The sequence below is a fragment of the Clarias gariepinus genome, chromosome 23 (assembly GCF_024256425.1).
Source record: "Clarias gariepinus isolate MV-2021 ecotype Netherlands chromosome 23, CGAR_prim_01v2, whole genome shotgun sequence".
Taxonomy (NCBI): domain Eukaryota; kingdom Metazoa; phylum Chordata; class Actinopteri; order Siluriformes; family Clariidae; genus Clarias; species Clarias gariepinus.
Window position 1 is genome coordinate 19,789,148 of NC_071122.1, and position 23,089 is coordinate 19,812,236.

The following is a 23,089-nucleotide window of genomic DNA, read 5'->3' on the forward strand; positions in this document are numbered from 1 at the left end:
ACATGATGGCGTCACACAGTTGCTGCAGAATTTTTCCACTTGCCCCTCCATGAGTCAAATTTCTCTATTCTACACATCCCGAAGGTACTGATCGTCTTGACCATGTCTCCCAGTGTACATGCATTGAGTTGTTGCTGTGCAATTGACTGGTTAGAAATTTGTGTTAATGAGCAGAATGAACTGGAGTACTTAATGAAATGACCGAATGAGTTTATGTCCTCAGACAGCTTAACACCCTTTTGTGAGAAAAAAGAACGTGCAGAAGCATCTTGTGTCGATGTTGTAATTTGAAAGAGACTGCAAAGTATTGGTAGGGGAGAGTGTAGCCAAACAACCCAGGATTGTGGTGGTGTGTAAAATGATCTTGGTAGTGAGGAACATGAAGAGGACAAAGTGGTGGAGGTCAAGGAAGAATGTTGTGCAGTTTTCAGGGAGGATTTGAGACAGGCTTCAGGGTGGTCAGAGGTGCTTTCAGTTGACTGAACAACTACAGCTAATGTGATCAGGGAGACAGGTAGGAGGTTAGGAGGCGTATTTTTAGGAAAAGGGAAAGTGGACTAAGACACTTGGTGGTGGAACAAAGAACTACAGGAGTGTATACAGAGCAAGAGGTTAGCTCAGAAGAAGTGGGACAAGAGTGGCAGAGGAGTATGTTAGAGTGGTGTGTGAGAGCTGTAAGACAGTGGTGAGATGGGCTGTACATGTGACAGAAGAGTTCAAGGTGGAGGTGGGTCTGCTTTAAGGCTCGTCTCTGAGCCCCTTCTTGTTTGCTCTGGTGATGGACAGAATGTCAGATATAGTTAGACAGGAGTCTCCATGGACGACGATGTTTGCAAATGACATTGTGCTTTGTATCGGGAGCAGGGAACAGATGGAGGAAAATCTAGACAGGTGGAGGTATGCTCTGGAAAGCAGAGGAATGAGCGTTAGCCACAGCAAGACAGAATACATGTGTGTGAACGAGAGCAATCTAAGTGGAATGGTGAGGCTACAGGGAGCAGAGGTAAAGAAGGTACAGGACTTTAAGTACTTAGGGTCAACGGTCCAGAGCATTGGAGACCCTGGAGAGAAGGTTACAAGGTGTGTGCAGGCAGGTTGGAAAGGATGGAAAAAAGTTTCAGGCGTATTGTATGATAGAGTATCAGTGTGAGTGAAAGAAAAGGTGTACAACAGTCATAAGACCAGCGATGCTCTATGGCTTAGAGACAGTGGCGCTGAAGAAAAGACAGGAGGCAGAGGTGGAGGTAGCAGAGATGATGATGTTGAGGTTCTCTTTGGGAGTGACAAGGATAGATAGGATCAAGAATGAGCCAATCAGAGAGACAACCCATGTTAGATCTTTTGAAGATAAAGCCAGAGAAGCCAGATTGATGTAATTTGGACATGTTCTGAGAAAAGTTGGTGTATATATCGGTGGAAAGATGCTGAGTTTGAAACTGCCAGGCAGGAGGTCTAGAGGAAGAACGAGAAGATTTATGGATGCAGTGAGAGAGGACATAAAGTGAGTTGGTGTGGGTAAATAGGAGGCAGAGGATGGGGTTAGATGAAGGCATATGATTCACTGTGGCGACCAATGAAGGGAACAGATGAAAGACAAAAAAGAAAGAAGATTTAAAGCAGGCATTCTGGGTGACAAGTGTAGCTATCTGATGACGTCAAGGCATGGAGCATAGACGCGGCTTTTCTGACATTTCTGTTCTGACAGACTCTGTTTTCAAGCAGAGAACGTACAGTGTGTTCTGTTCAAATAAGCACCTGTGGCAAAATTGGTCTGATTCCTTTTTCTTTGCCTAAAAGCGGAGGAAAATGGCCTTCGCAAAACAAGAGTGAAGAATCGTAGCTCGCAACACACACACTGTGCTTCATCTTCCCAAAATAATCACCATAAATTCTAAGTGATGGCTTGGAAACATTTTTTAAAAGACTAACTGAAAAAGGAGAAAAACCACCATATAGTTCTTATTGCAAGATTCTAGGATTTATATTAAAAAACACACACACATAGATATTCACATGTATATTATAAGAAAATGGAGTCAATAAATATAAAAGCTAAAAGCTGAACTTGGAAGGTTAGTCTATGCATTAAGAACAATGATAAAATTTTTGCTTTTTTTTCCCTGCATTACATAAAGGTTTTGAAACTTGATCACACTTTCAAAGAACATCAGGGGTGACATTAAAAAAAAAAAAAAAAAAAAAATTGATGTTCCTATTTGCGTCACAATGGCTTAGTGGTTAGCATTGTTGCCGTGTTGCTCCAGGATCCGAGTTCGATTCCCGTCTCAGGTCTTTGTGCATGGAGTTTGCATGTTCTCCCTATGCTCGGCGGGTTTTCTTCCGGGGACTTCGGTTTCCTCTCGCAGTCCAATGACATGCAAATTAGGCCAATTGGCGTTCCCAAAGTGTGTAAATTAGCGAGTGTGTATGCCCTGTGATGGATGGCCAAGTCCAGAGTGTACCCTGCTTCATGCGCCAAGTCTCCTTAGATCAGGCTCAGGTCGACCGCGACCTTGTATAGAGGATACAGCGGTGTGAGTGAGTGAGTGAGTGATGACATCTCTTTGGCATGAGTTAGACCTTAAAGAGAAACCTGGTCGATTTTCGCTTGTGCTATACTGACTGATCTCTCTCTCTCTCTTTGTCACTCAGGTACCTTGCTGTCCTCTGCTCGAGGTGAGTTATACTACATACCCTGCACGATTGGATGTTTTGTCATGGATTGCTCTACACAGCTTCTTTCTTAATTAGTCCAGTGCTGTGATTCTGATAAATATTGGTCTCTCGCTCGCTCTCTCTCTCTCTCTCTCTCTCTCTCTCTCTCTCTCTGTATGTGTGTGAGAGAGCTAGAGAGTCTTTCATTGACCATACAAATCTATGAAAGTGCACGGGGTTGAGATAATGCACCTGTTAATTTGTGTGCACAGCACCAACGGGAGGTAATGAAGGTCTGTCTGCTTTATCCACATTCTCTGGACACGCACACACCTTTTAGTGTGTTTGTGTGTGAGAGACAGAAAGGGCTGCACTGAGGCAGCGATGCATTTAGCTTTGTTTGTTGCTGGACAGGCGTATGATCCACCTGCAAAGCCCCAGGGCTCCTAGAGGGGAGGAAAAAAAAAAAAAAAAAACTGGTACACACCTGCAGTCATGGTGGTGATGTGTTTAGAGAGAAAAAAACAAAGTCCGAGCGTGTGACGAGGAGGAAGGTGTGGACAGTGCGAGTAAGACAATTTAAAAGTCCCTGTCTTTTTATTCACAAATAAGTGTTGGGACCAAGGCTAATAATTGTTTTGTGATATCTTTGCAGCATTTGTGAAAAGTGTGAAGGGTGTTAGGTTTCAGTGGCGTGATTCTCTCTCTCTCTCTCTCTCTCTCTCTCTCTGCTCCGTCAATCACAATGCGTTCATGTACAGTATGTGAAACAAGGTGGATAGCGCTTCCTTCGGATTATGTTACTCCCTGTACCTGACCAGTATCAGAGAGATGTTTTTGTTCACTAAGCCACACAGTGACCTATAAATGACTCCAGCATAGAAAAACAAACCAAAAAAAAAAAAACTTAAGGCATAAACCAGTGAGAAACAGGTTTATCAGGCTGGTGATTAGTATACTGGTGGTGCTGAGTGGTTGGAACAGACGAGAGAGGAACGTTGCTGAGGTTGTTTCATAACCTTTAAACGGGCGAAGAACTATATTTAGTAACATATTTTTAGAAAATCATTACTGTTGTATTGCTACAAATTTTATGTTTAAGAAAAAAACTTTATCTGTGGTTTTTAAATAGTTTTATATGTAAATCTTTTGGGAAAACAATTTCTCTAAATGGGCAAGGAACTATATATTTTTCATATATCCTGCGTATTTTTGCCAGCCTTGATTTGGCACAAAAGTCTTAATTTTTTTTGTATTTGAGTGCGTGCTCTATAAATTGTAAATTATTTCCTTAATCACTTTGCAGCCTGTTGCAGTAAAACATTTGTTCAATTTCCTCAATTTTATCTATATTATTTCATTTAATTTATTAGGAAGAAATAAGGGGTGGCTGAAAACTTTTGCACAGCTCTGTACAATTAAAATTCACTTCATGTCACTACTTTAGCGGGCAATTGCGTCAATTTAGTGACTTTCTTATCTAGTTTTACAAATTCAGCTTGTACAGTTATTATGAACCGACTGTCAGATTAATATTTAGTTTGTTTTCCATTCCGCAAATGTAAAATAGCACACTTGTATTAATTAGTGCCTGGATGGAGCAACAGATTGTATGTACATGTGGTGATACACATAGTCACAAACTTTCACTAAACTGGGCTAAGATTGTAAAAATTAGCCCAGTTTTAGGTTCAGCAGTCTCACAGCATGAACAGATTTTAAATTTCACTCCTGACCATGTCGGCTCGTTCCCAAAAATCGGAGAGCGTGAGAAAGCGAGTGAGCGTGTATGAGTTAGTGAGCAGAAAGAAACATGTGAGGAAAAGCATGAATAAGGCGTGTTGGGTTTGATGGAGGAGGGAGTCTGCCGGTATCTTAAGGAACAGCAGTGTTTAAAGGCCAGTGCTGTCTCACTGTGTCCGAAAGTTTTGTCCAGTTTGAAAGCAATGCCATTCCTCAGCGTTCCTTCTTCCTCCTGCACGGCGTGTAGGAATATTAAACACTAAGTGAATTTCCAGCTCAGTGCTTTCACACGCCCAACAGAGAAACAAAAATCTTTGAAAAGCCCCGAAGTGGCGGAAAGACTTGTGAAGGTCTAGAGTAGAAAATATTGAACTGTTTTCAGAGGGAATTTAGAAACCTCTGTAGCAGCTCTTTAGATGTAAAACAATGGTATATTAAATTTATAATTTAAATAACCCTAAACATGATAAGGTAAAGCCTGTGTTAGCTTTAAACCTCATACCTGTAACAGCTTCAGCATTAGATTATATAATGCTGTACATTCCAGTAAAATAACATTTTAGGATGTTTTTTCTGCAGTTTGTTGGTAAGATTGAGGTTTTTTTTTTTCTCTCATTCTGCCTGCCTGCTAGTTAGCATCGTCTTGCTAGCAATGTTATGGTATGAGTTAGCCTAAAAGCTAGCATTAGCCAATATGAAATAAAAAAAAACAAGGGTGTAGAAAAGGCACAAAATAGCCTTCTAATTAAATGCTATATGGAGTAGTCTGTATTAATGTTAGCTAGCTATCAAGAAATTTCCAAAAATTTAACTTAAGTAGTGAAGTCTTTCTTTTAGTGATTTTGTTTTTTCCTTACTTTTTTTTAAGGTTAACACTAGTGAGCAAAAAGTCGCTAGTGGCATTTGTAAGATTTTTACTTGTGGCTTGAAGTGAGCACTGCTTTTTAAAGATTGTACTTACTGATTTACTATAGTATATATTTTATTTACATTTTAAAATGTATTTAAAATAAATTATACTTTAATAAAGTGAATAATGAGCTGTGTCTAAGCATTGTTAGCAAATTAGCAGCAGCACACGCTAACTGTACACCGTATATACATTCAACAGAGACACTGCTGTATCCTTAGGCGAGGGCTGTACCAAAAGTAATGCAAAAGTGTTTTTTTTTTTTTTTTTATTATTATTATTTTTATTTATTAACTGACATAGGCAGTTTAAATTGCACATTGCATGTTGGTAGATTAACTTTACCTGTATACTACTCAACATAGTCTCCATTACAAACCATGCATTTGTACAACCGTAAAACCTGACTTTCAATTCTTCTTTGAAAATCCCCTTTGTCAAAGTTGATGGTCGGCCAGTGCACTACAGAACATTTACTGAGATGACAAGGGCATAGTTGACAGATGGATGAAAAAGGTTAAAGAACCCAGGCCACGTGATGGGAGACCATCAACTGCGACAAAGTGGATTTTTAAAGAGCTACGTCAGTCATCCCCACTTTTGCATGACTTTCGGTACAACCTTCGTACAGTGGTTCCTCAGCATACGAATTACATCCGTTCCCGGAAAGTTAGGCAAAAGTAAGTATTGCAGAGCGCATAATACACAGAAAATAATGTAAATAAAGACAATCCGTTCCAGCCACCTAAGAATATTAACAATATTACTGATTTGCAACACTATAATTATATTTTTTGTATGTAAAACAATCAAAGCAAAGACATGTAAAAAAGTAAAAATTTATATAAATAGATATTAAACCTCACTTAACCTTAATTTATGATTTCTCTTAACACCAGCAGCTTTAAAAACAAAACTATAAGTGGCTTCCTTTCCTTCGCGCTAACATTCTAGGATGTTTTTACAGTATGTCTTCAATAAATCTTGCACAAACCCATAGCAAAGAAACTCCAAGATGACATCTCATGTTAATCTTTTCTTTGTCTTTTAGACAGAAATGAGCCGTCTTTGAGACTTGAATGAGATTTAGGTGTTTTCTGCGTCTTCTCAAATGTGGCTCATTACCTCTTACTCTCGGAGATAGTTCGTATTTGTCTCGTGTGCGACTCACATATTTTCTGTTTTCCCAAAGCAGTGTTTCTCACACATACAGTATTGTAAACTGTGCATTTGGGTTTTCTGATATTTTCTGATATGATCATTTAAAAAAATTTCGCCTAGTCATGTGGGTATAGTTTGTTAAAATGAAACAAAATTGAGTTCTTTATATTGAAGAATATATTCTGCTATTATAATTATTATTATTATTATTATTAAAATATAATGCAAAGAATGGCTAAAAATGCGTTGGAGTGCCATCTATACTAAAACGTGTTCAGTACTTTCTTTTAATACTTCATCTTACTCTTCACATTCGGGTAGATGAAGGGGAGGGTTAGTACAAAGTAACCTTTTACAAATGTGTACACCCTGTACAAATGTCATTACCAGTAAAGAACTAAAATACAACATACAGATTTTTTTTTTTAAGAAATAAAGCAATGAGATAATATTTGTGTTCAGTGATTTCTATACACTTATCATTTAAGACCAAACCCATTTTTGATTATACTGTACATTTATGACTAAATGTTTAAAATTTTTTCATGGCCAACCCAATCATGCCTACAGTACATATGGATTCTAATAAAGATATAATTTTCCACAATTTCTCCCACACGCTCCAAGCCTGCAAATGTTTAGGTGGCCAGTATGTTAGAGAAATTTGTCAGCAAAAAACACTTTATCCATCATTTATTCAGACCTTTAGGTAGCGGTGCTGCACCACCTACTTTGCCTGCCGCAGATAAAAATGAAGACGAAGACCAAAGAAGACAACGCGGACGGTGAAGGTGGGTTTTACTTTTTGCATCAAATTTAAAATTAGTTATTTTTGACAAGGAGTCAAAATTAAACTAAAGTTAAAGTAAGTTTAAACCACAGGGTTGGTGCTATGGTATACTTGACTGAAATTTACACAGCTTACGTTTGTTCTTAAATGGCAAAAAGAATTCAAATGCTACATGTAAGCGGTTTAGCATGTGGATTAGCATATCTACAGAACTAACACAGTATTATTATTAGGCATGTCTTAAGTTAACCAGTGTGGTTTGACACTTAGTTACTTCTTACATTTTTTTAAAAATAGTTAGTTAATGTAACTGCATGATCAGTTTTAAAACTAGTAGTTTTATTATAGAGTGTTCAGTGTTTAACAGTAGTTACCAGAACATGTAACTTTAGAGACATCGGGTAATTATATTTTATAAATAAAGACCAATATTTTTGTTTGTGAAAAAACAAACATAATTATAATTGTTATATGTATATGTATTTAATGTAGGTAATTATATATATTTAACTGTAACTGTTTTCTTTTCAGAAGCATGGCACCACAGGAGACCAAGAATCCCAACAAAGAACATGCAGGAGAATGTTCCAGCGTCTCCATCAGCACCACATCATCAGTCAGGTACAGTAAGCACCAGCCCATGAGCAAGCTCAAGCCCGACTCTCAAGCTTCAAAAGTTAGGAATGAAAAAGCTGGATGGTGTTTAGGTAACTCTCAAATGTTTTAATGTAGTTTTTTTTTCCATTAGGTACTAAGCAACTCCAGGAGTTGCAGACTTTGGACAAACTTGTTGAACATATACCAGAAGAGAAGATTGATGTTGCCGGTGAGAAAGAACTTTTCCTGGCATTGGCCCGTTCCTCTAGCCCTTACATACAGCATGCAACCATCTCCTTTTTGACTGATTCTTTTCACTGGAAGATTGTCACAATGCTGTGTAACTCCTGTATAAATCATATACTTTGAGTTGAGCAGTGTGACACTTAACATCTTTGTCAGGTTGGGTGACATTTTGTATCATTTAGTGTCTTGATTTACCAGATTTTGCTGGTGTCTGTTATATTGTGTGAATTGTAAATTTATTACACTGTATGTTGTTTATTGATGATTTTTGATAGGCTCATTAAAACTATAATATTTCTCATGCATCTGTTTCATGCATCTAATTTATATCTGGTTTTAATCTTATTATGGTCTTATATACAGTATGGCTCATTTTCTTCTCTTTCAATTGCAGTTCTGTTTCTCATGTACATCTCAGATTTCTCAAATGTTTCTCAAAAGTATGTCTCAGGTTGTGTCTCACTTATGTCCCTTTGTTTCTCTCAAGTGGGGTTTAGAAGAAATAGAAAAGACAAAGTCGAGCTTATTATGAGACAGATCAATTGTGTGATCTCATTTATAGTGGTGTTATACATAACATATACATATAGCGTACACACATACAGTACACACACGTTTGTCTTCTTATTCTCATAAGACCTTTTAACATACATCATTTTTCATGCAAGCTAATTAAATAGTATGCTACACATATTTAATCCTAATCTTTGGAGCTGGATTTAAGTGGAGCTTAAGGTTTAGATACACACACAAAAAAAGCATAAGCCAGTGCTGTCTAATTAGGATACAATTCAAGATGGCCAATACACTGTGCCAGAATACACGGACAATGCACTCTCTCTTTCTCTCAGCCCAAAATGCACATACACACTCCCACACACCGCCCTCCCCCTCTTTTGGAATAATACAGTATAATTGTGTTAAAAAACAAACTCGGATGCATAGGAATCCTGCGCAGACCTACATATGCACATAAACCTGCAAAAAAAAGCTTTAGATATAATGAACTGGAGTATAAAGGCAATCCGGGCTAATAATTAGGTCCCTGTGGTTTTAACAGACGTCATTTTATTCAGTTATAACGCAGCATTAGCAGTGCCAAGCTGTACATTTGGACCAGATGGACTGATTAGCGGGTGACTGTCAGTGTTTATACTGTAAGTAGCAACGACATATCACACTATAACACTATTACACTATCAGAACTTGCATTGTTTTGTGTAAAATGTTGGAGGTGATGTGTGTTGAATACCGTGCAAGACTGTAAAGACGTGCAAGATTTTTGCAAGATTGGCAAGGTACAGTATTTCCTTGCGCATGGCTAAAAACCAAATCTGGTTATAGATGACTTCAGATATAACCGACTTCCCTATCAGACCCCTTGATGCCTGTTATATCAGGAGTATACTTACTCACTCAGTTACTTTTAATACCACTTATCACAGAGCACACAAGCACACACCATGGGGAATTATGTGGCAAGGCCAGATAGCATAGCCTGAATATCTTTGGACAGTAAGCAGAAATCACTCATCAAGCACAGGAAGAACATGCAAACTTCAAGGGCACAGACCAGGGGCAGAACTCGAACCCTCATCCTTAAAGGTGCATAACCACAGTGCTACTGCTATGCAATGGCGGAAATGTGTTTTTCTTTTTATATTCTGTCGCCGTTAGGGATGGGGTCCGATTCCCTTCTTGGGTCTGTGCATCAGACAAATCGGATTAGTCGAAAAGGACAACACTTTTTTATATGTCCAGCAAACACACACACACACACACAAACACACACTCCTGTCCAGTTTCCCATTCATTTCAGATCATGTAAACTTATTTTTTTTGCTTTTCTTGTTTCAGTCTCTGCTTAGAGACTTGTGATGGACAGAAAGATAGGCAGAGGAAGAGAAAAACAGAAAGAGAGAGAGATGAATATGTCTATGACCTTGGCATACAGTGGGCCCTCTTTATGAATCATGTAACATGAATTGAGGTTCTCACAGAGCCGGAGTGGATAAAACTGAACATTATTTTATTTCTTTTATAGTCACTTATCAACGTGTGCTTATTTTTACCTGCCGTCCTTTTAAGTTTCATTTCCAGTTCTAAACTTGGCAGAGCGGTGCCTGCGATGTAAGCGGGATAATGTTGGCATTCTGCCCTCATCTTTCTCCATGCAGTGCTAACATGATGCTCACGCTTAAGCTGTCAAACACCTTAATTATTGAGTAGAAAATCTCTCTCTCTCTATTGCTCTTTCTCTCTCTCCATTTAATTGGCCCTACCTAAGCAAGGCAGAGGTGTAATTGTCACAAGTGCAGTGCTGGTTTTAGAGCCCTCATCTGTAATCTCCATATTGATTATGCTTTTTTTAAACTCCTTTTTTTTTTATACAGTTTTATCGAGAACTCACAGGCATACCAATTTATATAAACAAACCTCTTCTAGAGCAGCATGAGACACCATGTGCACCATTGTCAAAAAAAAAATGATAACAGTTGTGTGTGCTTTCTTTCCTAAATTTTTACCTTTTTTTTTTCTTAATCTCAGATAAGTTTATATGTTCATAATTCAGCATTGGCTCAACTCTTATTCATATTTTACTGTAATTGTAGTAACACGCAGCCGCCAGATGGTCCACCTTATTCCGAAGATGTTGTGTCATGTAGACGTGTCAAAAAATATAAGACATGATGGGGAAAATCTGGACCTTTTAACATTACCAGACTCTTTTTTTTTTTTTAGATTTTTTTTTTTTTTTTGACTGAACTGAGACCTACAGTACACTGAAAATAGAGATAAAGGGATAGACATGGTTGGCAACAATACTCAGGTAGACAGTGCTTAGTTGGTACAGTACCAGAGTTGGATATAATGCGTTACTGTGTGTAATCAATAACATTAGGTTACTAGCGTTATAAATGTAGTGTTTAGAAATTGAATTTTAAAATCATGTTTTGCACGGCAAAATCAGTTAACGAGCATGCGCTTTAATCAATCGTCTGAGAGCTTTGTAGTTTTTTTTTATTTGATGTTCTAAAGGGTTCATTCTTTGTTCAGACACATGGCGAGGTCTTGAAGGAACAAGGGTATTTTATTTAGATAAAACGGGGAAGGAGAAGGGTTAAAGGAGGGAGCAAGGGGAAAAAAGGGAAGGATTGAAGATCTGTTAACACTAATTATCGCCAGCTTGCCCGACCTGGCGGCCTCGCCCCTTTGCGCACCTGCAGAAAGGGTGAACCCTACATAGGGAGCCTACGAAGTGAGCGAGGAGTGACAACAGTTTGAAGCGACCCTGTGACAAATGTTTTCAAAGTAACTTGAATGTGAACTACTTTTTACATGTAATAATCAGTAATGTAATCAAATTACGATTTAAAGTAGTAATTAGTAATTTGTAGTAGACTTTTTTGAGATCCTTCCGTAACACTGGTTGGTACTAAGCCCAAAGTGTACAAAGAAAATCTCCCCAACACCATTACACCACCACTACAAACCTGAACTCTAATAACCTTTCATGTGGTTTATGCCAAATCCTCATCCAAAACACAAACCAACCCGTCTGGCGCGAACAACCATAAAGCGGCTGGTTAGTCTACTGTAAGTAATCAATCTAGTCAAATATTCGACTCTAGAATACCTTCTCATTTCATTCCTGGACACTCCACCACTACGCCATAAAGAAGAAAACTCATTTTAAGAACAGCGGTATAGAATAAAAGGTTATCCTCTAACCTTCCTCACTTAAGTGTCTCTATCTTTCTCTTAAAAGCTCAGTGTTCTTCAACATTCATATGTTTTCCTGTTGGAGAATAATGGACTCCGCGGTTCAGTATGCAGTTATCAGTTGCCGTATGAGCGTCTCCCTTAAACTGAAATAGACCTATATAAACATCTCTAAAGTTCCATTCCAGCAAGTGTCGACCGCCAGGGGTTATTTTGACAACATTTGTGTCAAGCAAAAGATTTCCTTTGCCATAAAGTCGTGTTATGACATTCAGGATTATGAACGTCATCACAGTGTCATGATAACTGTAGATCGTAGCTTCTGTATGCCTCGATCAGATAATAGTGATGATGTGATAAAGAAGTTCATTACAATCGGCAAATGGAGAACTTTATTGTAAGTAAGTATTGAAACATTTTGCTGTTATATTTATATTTTACATGCTGTTATAGACAGCAATAATCAGAGATAAAAGACCGAGTGTGATGTGAAGGGGAGTTTCTTGTTGTTAGTGCCAGGCGGGCTAGTCTGCTTGTTCCTGAAACTGCTGATCTATTGGGATTTGCACAAGCAACCGTCTCTGGGGTTTATAGAGAATGGCCTAAAAAAGAGAAAATATCCAGTGAGCAGCAGATTTCTGGGTAAAAATACCTTGCTGATGCCAGAGGTCAGAGGCGAATCGCCAGACTGGTTCGATCTGATTGAAAGGCAACCAAAAACTCAAGTAACATTTCGTTGCTGAAGAGCATCTCAGCACATCGAATCTTGAAGCAGATGGGCTACAGCAGCAGAAGACCACAGACCACACCAAGTGTCACTTCTGTCAGCTAAGAAACTGAACCTACAATTCACATGAGCTCACCAAAATTGGACCAGAGAAGATTGAAAAAACATTACCTGGTCTTGATTTCTGCTCTGAGGGTCAGAATTTGGCGTAAACATCATGAAAGTATGGATCCATCCTCAATGGTTCAATGGTTTTCTTGGCACACCTTGGGTCCCTTAGTACCAATTGAGCCGGGATTATAAGGTAAAATCATCTCAAACTGGTTTCTTGAACGTGGCAATGAGTTCACTCCACAGGTACCACATCTCAATCCAATAAATCACCTTTGGGATGTGTTGTAACAAAAGATTCGCCTCCTCATGGATGTGCAGCCGGAAAATCTGCAGCAACCGTGTTTTGCTGTCGTGTCAGTATGGACCAAAAATCCCAAAAGAATGCCTGTACCAGCACCTACAACCCAGTACTGGCAAGGTGTACCCAATGGCATGTCCGGTGAGTGTGTATAGACGATGTAGTTAGGAGAAAATGTCATGTACTCTTTTGAGGATGTTGAGGTCTCAAGAGGTTAAAGCACTAGAAGGAAAGAAAGAACAAAGTCCTCTGTCTTTAAGTCTGTGCAAGATGTTTGGTCTCTGACACCGGAGACTCCTTACATAAGTGTAAAACAAATATTTCCTCATAGAAAGCTATGAATGTTGAATAAAAAATGTTTATCATCAGGTGGTCAATTAGCAGAACATTTAAAGTTAATTACTTGCTTTACAGTAGATCATTGTGGACCATTCCTCTTAAAAGGTCATATGACTGAGAATGATAATGCATTAAGCACATATTAAAGGTCACATTAAGACCAATTACATTGGCAGACTGTGGTATAAATCTGTAATTGCTTAAATCAATGTTTTTCACTAATCATGAGTAATATCGGGTTAAGTATTTCATATCCGTCTGCACCTCGGTGCTTTATTACAGATATAACAGGTTAGATAAATTAGAGAAAAAAGTTTGTGGGGAAGACCAGAGGAGGCGGATGGAGAGAAGACGGCACACTTGAATTCATGTGTCAGCAGAGCTATATCTGTCCAACTAATTGTACCGCATTCACTCTCAGCTGTCTGCTGAAATGCCCACAGTGTCCAAGACTGGGTGATGACCAAGCAGCCTCTGTCATGTTCAGATAACAGGATGGAAATGCAGTCAAACGCTGGCTGTAAGAGGAGAGCAGAAAGCTGCCTGGGGACACTATGGACAGGAATATGAATTCAAAATGGTCAGAAAAACAAGGGCATGGTCACTAGATAAATTTCTGCATAGTTTATGTATATATATTTTCAAACGGAGGTTAAAGAGTTCCTCATCAAGCACCAACGGCACCAGCGTTAATTGCAATCAGTTGCTTATTCAATCAAGCGATTGTCCATCTGTTGGCTTTTCTGTGCATGTGTCCGAGGAATTCTGTGTTCTATAAGACTTTCTATCATACACCCACATACAAATCAGAAATGTTTCTCCGTATGCCTGTGTGAATCGAATTTTGAACAGAGTAGCAGATGGTTAAACATGGAGTCGCTACTAGCGTGCGTGTGCTAAAATCCATGATAATGAAACACATTTGCATAGAATCAGCTTTATGCGAGGAAACCGTGCACACACAGCATATGTCTGAGACTGCACCCGCCGACGTGTTACCAATTTTTTACAAAGTTTACTTACATGATGAAAAATCTTCATTCTAAATCCCATAATGCACTGGTGTACGTTAGCGTGCAAATAATAGACCTTAGATGATAAACTTGTTAGAGATGGGGAAATCACCTTAATTGTTTTTTTTTTATTGTATTCTTACATGAATAATTTTTTTTTTCGTGTATACAGTATATGATCTCTTTTAAGGCAGTGCTATGTTGCAGTTCCTACAGGTGGTGCACTCTGAACTATTCACTTTGGCAGGCAGCACAGTGTTCTGTGTAGTAGGAGCAAATTATGTACACGGTTTGTTTTTGAATTTTAACAAAATCAAAAATCAAAATATTGAACTGTGATATTTACAGAATCACTTGGTACTTGGGTATCGTGATAATATTGTGTCGTGTGTATGGTGGTTCCCATTCCCTACTTATTCTGAAGCAGGAGCGCACCCTGGATGGGTTGCCAGTCCATCACAAGCCAGCATGCGCTCACTAACTAACTAATTACCAGGGGTCAAGTTATGTGTGTGTTTTCTTCATTTATTTTGGGGTGGGATGGAAATTGATTGGTGTAACCTGAAGGAAACCCACTCATACCCAGGGCAAAAACAGCATGATCCGTTAAGGTGTTCCCGAATCCTTATTCCGGGAATTGACTGAAGTCTATTAAAAGGAAAAGGCCAGGAAGAGGAGAAAAGTTTCCTGTTCTGCATGAGCGACTTTCACATCTGAGCAGCCGTTAGAAAAATCAATCCGTGTAAAAGGACACGGCAGCTGCTTTCCAGAGCCAGTACGCTTCTTTCTAATTCTCCAGACAGCTGGTTTGGGGAAGCGAAGGCTTTGGGCCATGTGGAATCGCATCGGAGTTCAAAGCAAGTAGAACACAGGGAAAGAGTGGGACATACACACACACATAGATCACAAAGTCATTCTGGGTAAATATAAGGAAAAGGACTATTAAATAAGGTTCATGTATTTAACTAATAATGGTCTAATCATACTTATAGTTTAAAACTATTGTCTCTGTGATGGGCTGGTGTCTGATTCTAGAACTCGCATGAGGAGATAGAGATACATTGCAAGAATGAAAAGTAAGATTAAGATTCAATTCTTTGTAACATGGACTTTACAGCACAGTGAAATGATTTTTTCGCATATCCTAGTCATGAAGCTGGGGTCAGAGCGGAGGGTCAGCCAGGATGCAGCACCCCTGGAGCAGATAGGATTATGGTCCTTGCTGAAGAGCTCAACAGTGAAAACTCGCCGATGCTGAGGGCCCCAGGCTCAGGGGTTTAATTCCCTCCTCGGGTTTGTGTGTGTGTGTGTGGAGATGGCATGTTCTCACAGTGCTCGATGGGTTTCCTCTGGGTGTTCCGGTTTCCTTCCGCAGTCCAAAGACAGTCCGAGTAGGCTAATGGCTTTTCCAAATTCCCCGTATTGTGTCTAGGTGTGTATGCTTGTTTGCCATTTGGCACCCCGTCCAGGTTTATACACCAAGTCCCTTGGGATAGACGTCCATATTATCTAAAACAGGAAATATGCCTTGTTAATAAATTGATGCCTATTATGGTGCCTTTGAGATCAAAACCAGTCTGAATTATGAGATATTACATGTTATGGCTATAAAACATTTGTGCTGTATTCTGTCCCATTATAGGGTTGAGCTTTCACCTTTGGAAAACTTTCCGCATTTTCTATCCAGAGTTTTACCTGCTTTTCAACAGGTCTTCTTAGATTTGATAATGCTAAAGCTCCGTCTGCCATGTGACAGCCTAGTCACATTGCTCCTTCCTTTATCAAGCCGTTTAATCACACCTGTCTGTGATCAGGCATCTCCATACGCCCTCGTTTCTGCTGGAGAGATGACGAGTTGTTAATGTGATGTAACATATGCGCAGATATCAACCTTGATGTAAAGAACAGCCTGTAGTCATGGAGCTGGATAAATACGTGAGTTCGGCTTACACTCGCTGACCCACGGATAATAAAAAATAATAACACACAGATTGGAGTTCTCGTAACCTTTATGTGTTTATACAGGAACGTACAGAACATTAGTCAAATCCTCTTGATACAGACACTGAGTTCAGTTCACTTTTTCTCTGAGATCATTTCGCTCTCTCTTTCAGTGGGTTACTTGTTTTTGCTTTTTGCCCTTGGCCTGTCTGTCTTCATAAGTATCTCCTTTCTTTCAGTCTATCTTTCATTTATTTCTTTCATTCTTTTGAGGTCTGATGCTGATGCTATCATGCCCTTGTCTTTTTGTCTTCATAAAGAAGTGCATAAATACACTTTGCAAAGCTTCGGTGATCACAGACTTTAAGTGCAGTGTATGGCCAAAAGTTTTTGTAAAGTGCTCACCCTCTCATCCGAGGATCGCGAGTTCGATTCCCGGGTGATGCTGTAATCTCTCGCAGCTAGAGGTCTACAGAGAGCTGATTGGCCGAGCTCTCTCAGAGGAGAGGGATAAGAGGTACTTAGTGCTCCCACATTAATCACGCCTCTAAAGCCAATCAGGGTCGTCTGTGAGCTCAGGCAAGTGGAAGGAGCGGATAGCGCTGTCCTCTGAGTGTGTTACGCCGTCCCCAACGGTGCGTGAGCAAGCAGTTCGAAAAGATGTCGCTGGCTAGAGTCACGCGGTTTGTAGGAAAAACGTGATCGTCTTCGGCCCTCACAACTGAGTGGTAGTAATGGCCTTGATGCGGAAGCCCCCTAGTGACCGGGAGGAATTGGACACGACTAAAATTAGGTAAAAAATTTTAAAAAAAGGTTTTTGGAAAGGCTTTTTCTTTAGGTTTTAGAGTGTGGTTGTGGGGATTTGCCCAATCAAACGTCAGCGTTCCAGTTCATCCCGAAAATTGTCAGTGGGGTTAAAGGTCAGGGCTTTGTGTAGGCCAGTACTATCTCTTCTCTCCAGTCCAGTGCAATGTCTTCTGTACAGGCCAGCACTATGTCTTCCTGGAACTGGCTTTGTCCACACAAAAGGGGAAATTATCACATCCAGTAAAAAAAAAACAGTCAAGTCTTTGGGAGGGACCTGAAGGACGTTTTGGTTTCTTGTTAACTTGACAAGCTGCATATTTTTTGTGTCCTATTCAAAAACCTTCACAAGTATGTGTAGATTTCTATATACAGTATACAAATTTATGATATCCGTTCCAGAGTCGAGTTCTTAAGACCAATTTTCTTATTGTGAAATGCATGTCCCCATAGGTAATAATGTAAAAGCAGATAATCCGTTCCAGCCACCTAAAAATATCACAAATATTACCATCACTATGACCGTATTTTTGCATGTAAAAGCAATCAAAACACTTAGAAATTATATGTGAAGCCTTCAGGGTCCTTAAATCCTGCATTTTTTTAGCGGCATGGCAGCTTAGTGGGGTCGATTCCTGCGTCAGGTCTGTGTGCATGGAGTCTGCATGTTCTCCCCTTGCTTGGTGGGTTACACAGTCCAAAGACATGTGGATTAGGCTAATTAGTGTTCCCAAATCACCCATCGTGTGTAATTGCGTGTGTGAATGTTGTCCCACGAGGATGATAATAGATGGGAACAAATACAGTGGTCACCACTGCCCTCCACGGTCTCTAGTTAGACCACAGAGGTTCCTGGTTGGATATGATGGATGTTTGTTTGTTTTGTTTTGGTGTCCAAATTAGCTTAATGTCACTTAATAATTTATTTTTTGAAAACGCAGTATGTGGTATTATAAAAATGGAGCTGCTTTGCATACAAACTGAAAAAAAAAAAACACAGCGCCTCTTGAAATGATACTTCCTCTTCTGTTTAATCTCTTTTGGGGCTCTCAAGGTTCCTCTCAAGGCTCTTCTTAGAATTTGTCAATGAGTCCCATCTGCAAGGTGAACAGATCCTTCAGACATATCATGGGCTCGTGAAAAGCCTGCTCATCAGGAATCAATAGCCATTTTCTACCCACTTAGGTCAATGGGGAAAAGAGGACAGAAGATAGACCAGCAGATAAAAGAAGAGGTCTCTCTAGTGTCAGGGCTTTAATACGAGATTAAGCCGCTCCACCTCATTACGGAGTGTGATGATGTCTACTCAATCCTGACACTCGATCCTGAAGGGGTATGAAAGGTCAAGCCTGATCATTAACCATGTTTTGAACTCTCAGCAAACTGTGTGTGTGTTCTCGCATGCTTATGCATGCATCTCATTATCCTGCATTTTGAGTATTGCGAGTGATAATCGTCCTCTAACTTTGAGCTATGCAAACACACCTGTCACCTAGCTGCGTCAGGAGCTGCGCAGCCTTTGATCACCGTAATGTGGTTTAAAAAATAGATAATCCGCCCACCAAGCCATGATGCAGTAATGGATTTCACAGTGTAGCCACCTGCCTGGGAGCATAAGCACACAGTGGGAACCTGGATGAACTTTTTTTTTCCTGGGGTCCTGCTATCATTTCAGGTTTGGAAATGTTGCACATCAGCAGTGCTTTCAGCCATGGCTAATTATCAACCGTGTTAATCACTTAGACGTTCCGCATCACGCCATTTCAGCACTTTATGCTTGAGCTATCTATTCACATACACACCGCAGATCCTCACCCCGGACATAATGACTGAATATACAAACCCTGTGGTTCATGTGCGCTATGATTTAGACATTGAAGTTGTTGTTGTAGTAAAAATAATTATAGGTAAAAAAAAAAAAAACGAGATTGAAATTGAAATTCTGTTTGACTGAAAAAAAGGATATTTATGATCAGAAAATATGTAGCTTAATATCATATCACATTTATTATAAAATTAAAGTGTTTGTCTGTTCAGTAGTCTAGAGCTAGAGCTACAGTAGTACAACACTACTGTTCCTATCCATATTAGGAACCTCTGTAGTCCATCTAGGGATGTGGAGGCCAATGGTGACCATTGTATTTATTCCCATTTTACAATCACAATAGGACCTCCAGTCAACATTTGTACATGCATTCACACACCATGAGCAATTTGGGAACACCAGTTAGCCTCAACTGCATGTCTTTGGACTGTGGGAGGAAACCTGAGTACCTGGCGGAAACCCATCAAGCACATGCAAACTCCATGCTCACAGACCCCAAGGCAGGAATCGAACCCCGACCCTGGAGGTGCGAGGCGACAGTGCTAACCACTAAGCCACCATGCTTGTCGTTTATAGATAAAATATATATGGCATGTGAGGTTTTGTTTCTGGCATCCACATTAGATTATTTGCAGTTAACAAATGGAATAAGGTAGACGATCTGCCGAAGTTCAAACAAAAGTTTATTGAAGTGACTTTGCATGGTTGTTGATGCCAAACGTGCTGGTCTGAGTATTTCTGAAACTGCTGATCTACTGGGATTTTTAAGCCCAACCATCTTTAGGGTTATCACTAATCTGAAAAAGAGAAAATATCCAGCGTGTGGCAGTTCTCTGGGCGACTCCGCCTTGTTGACCCCAGGAGTCAGAGGAGAACGGCCAGACTGATTCAAGCTTATAGAAAGGCAACATTAACTTAAATAACATTTCATTACAATCCAGGTATGTTGAAGAGCATCCCTGAACCCACAATATGTCCAACCTCAAAACAGGTGGGCTACAGCAGCAGAAGACCACACCAGGCGTCACTCCTGTCGGCTAAAAAAAAAGGAAACGTGCTTAAAATTCACATAGGCTCACCAAAATTAGACAATTGAAGATTAGAAAAATGTTTTCCTGCCTGAATTTGGTTGGTGGGGTCAAAATGCCTTAAACAACTTCAAAGCATTCATCCACGCTGCTTTGTATCAACGATGGTGGTGGTGTAATGGTGTGGGGGAGATTTCTTGGCACCATTTGAGCATTCTCAAAAGCCACAACCTACTGAGTATTGTTGCTGAGCATGTCCTTCCATTTGACCACAGGATAACTGATTACTGCACTCAAATAGCCTCCACAGTCACCAGATGTCAATCAAATAGAAAGCTTTTTGGGATGTGGTGGAACGGGAGACTCCCATCTTGGATGTGCAGCCAGCAAATCTGCAGCAACTGTGTGATGCCATCATGTCTATGGACCAAAATCCCTAAGAAATATTTCCAGCACCTGGTTAAATATATGTCATGAAGAACTAAGACAGTTCTAAACTCAAAAGGGGATCCAACCCAGTACTAGCAAGGTGTACCTATTAAAGTGTCCAGTGAGTGTATGTAATATTCAAATGCACTACCAGTTTTGTCTCTGTTATTTATCATTTTTGTCTTTGGGACCCTCTTCATTTAATAATGGGGTTGTTCTGATTTAGGGTGTAAAATTGTTACCCCATCTGGAATGTGGTTTCAAGCCCTTTTGCACAGCAGCTTTCAATCAGGGAAGCAAATACCTCCTATAAGACATGGAGTGAGGGCTCCCAATCAGTCCAGAGAGGAACCTGGTATACTCTTGATTTATCTAGCTTTTTTGCCATGCTTACATTTCCTCGTCCTGAAACAAGGTTGTAGGATAAATAATGGGTAGGACATACACAAGGGTCACCTTTACGCATTTTAAGCACCACGTCAACTAAAGACTATACATAGGCATATAACAGTGTCCCATAGTCTGATCTCAGGACACGTCTCCTCCCTGCCAGCAGGGGACACACTCACCTGAATACTATAACTAAAAAAAAAAACACTTCAATTTGCTAGGCAGCATAAAGATTGGACTTAGGAGCAATAGAAAAAGGTCATGTGGTCTGATACGTACAGATTGACCCTACTCCACACTAATGTGTGCGTCAGGGTAGAGAGGCGCATGAAGCGATGCATACATCATGCCAAGTGCAAACTGTACAGGCACTGTCTGTTATGTGGCAATAAAATTAAGTCAGCTGGTGACCTGAATGTTCTGAATGAGCAGGTTATCACTTCTCCCTGATGGACCAGGGATAATCCAGAACCCAAATTGTGAGCGTGTTGAACAAGGAGCATGAGCAACCATCTTCACACATTACTTCACTGAGCACCGTAATCGAAGCTAAAGGTGGTCAATGAAATCTTGGAGCGTGCGACCATGTTTTTTGGCCAGTATTTGGGTATTTCACCCATCATGTTTTTGACCTTTTGTCAAACTTTGCCTGCAGTTTCACCTTGTTTGATAAAATCTGTAAAAAAACAACAACAAAAAAACACTTGCACATGGATCCTTATTCTGCCAAAGTATTATGCGACACCTCACCAAGGAGTAAAGTTTAGAGTACTGTAAGTCTAGAGTCAGTCAAGTGCTTTTAAAGCTCTAATGTTACTCGGCCATGAGACTGAAACCTTTCGATGGTGAAACCCTGTGAAACACCACGTCAGTTCAGACTGCACTTCTGACAGTATTGCTCCCATTACTCTTCATAAATACATATTAAAACACACATAGGTGTCTTCATAACTCAGACTTGTTTTCATTTTGCTAAAACCAGCCTGCGGACACTTTTTTGTTTTTTTTGTGGTCCCTTTTTTCTTTTTTCAAGCCCGAGAGCACCTGATGAAAGCCGGCCGCTATTGCATATAAGTAGCATTTTCCTGTGAAACCCATGGCGGTATTTTGCAATTCATCCACCCGCTCCCCCAGTCCCTGGAGACAAAATAAAAAATGTAATAAAAAAAAAAACACTGCGAGGATGCATCCTGGTGAAAGAGGTGTACATGAGGTGCGTTAACAGCCTCGCCTTAGTGACCTTTACATCACAGCAGATGCGTCATTCTTCCAAAACATAATCGCGTCCTCGCTTACGGTAGCACGACTTGACATTTTCCGGCGTAATACTTCCCTGTGGTTGGAGGATGATTTGCTATTAGAGATGCTAATTGCTTAGGTAATGACTCTGACAAAGCGACAGCGCAGACTTCAGGGTTACGTACAGAGCAAGCTGTACACGTCTCCAGAGAGCATGATTACACGAGAGCGATACAGTTAATCAGAAATAGGAGGAGAGCTCCGCTTTAACACACTTGGGGGAGAACACAGACATACAAGGAGAGAAAACGTTAAAACGTTATAGGAAGGCCTGAACCTCAATTTTTTTATAGAGCATTCAGCAATATAGGTCAAGACTTCATTTCTTTATATAACATCTAATATCAGAATGAAAAAAGGGTGGATTTCAGTGACTGTCCAACAGTGCCAGCTTGGTAGTTGCAGGGTTTGAACCTGGGACCTTCCAAGCTGTGGTCCCTGTCGCCCACTTCACAGCCGATATGAGCTGAAAAGCATCTCAGGACACACCACACTCTGACCCTTGGACATATTGACTACAAAAATGGAAGTCTGTTTCTGGTTCCTATAAGGAGACTCTGGAGCAGACCTTTAGGCTCTTTTACAATATATTGTTCAACTACGCGTGACCTCGACTTTGTTCACGTGGAATTTAAATGCACACTCACAATCGCGTTTTTAAAAAAATCAACACCATCTGTTGAATTTTGAAATGAACTAAAATTTTTACGTGTTACCGTTTAAGTGTGAGGAATGAAGGTTATGTTTATTATGTAGATTTCAACTGCACTTTCAATTGTTCATAAGCGCGTATTGAAAAATATACAGCGCCATCTGTTGAATTTTGAAAAAAAAAAAAATTTTAAAGGACATTTTCCCTTGAAATTTTGAAGTAGCATATCTTCTGTTTCTGCGGGCCGATTGAGATGAAACAAAGCCTGTATGTTAATTCAAGCTCGGTCAAATACACTCGGGAAAACCCCATTAAAATTTGTTTTTACGTTTTAACGTCATGCATGCACAAACAAACCGACAAACAAAAATAAAAACATCTTGATGTGTTCTATTACTTATTACA

At 39.8% G+C, this 23,089-nt stretch overlaps 1 protein-coding gene across 1 annotated transcript in view; it reads left to right on the plus strand.

Annotated features, from left to right (window-relative positions):
- The window catches only part of cdh4 (cadherin 4, type 1, R-cadherin (retinal)), a 266,054-nt gene that overhangs the window by 117,077 nt on the left and 125,888 nt on the right, over positions 1-23,089 (plus strand). Inside the window, exon 3 of the mRNA XM_053483828.1 lies at positions 2,653-2,676. Coding sequence (XP_053339803.1) covers positions 2,653-2,676 — 24 coding nt within the window. The remainder of the gene's footprint in view (positions 1-2,652; positions 2,677-23,089) is intronic.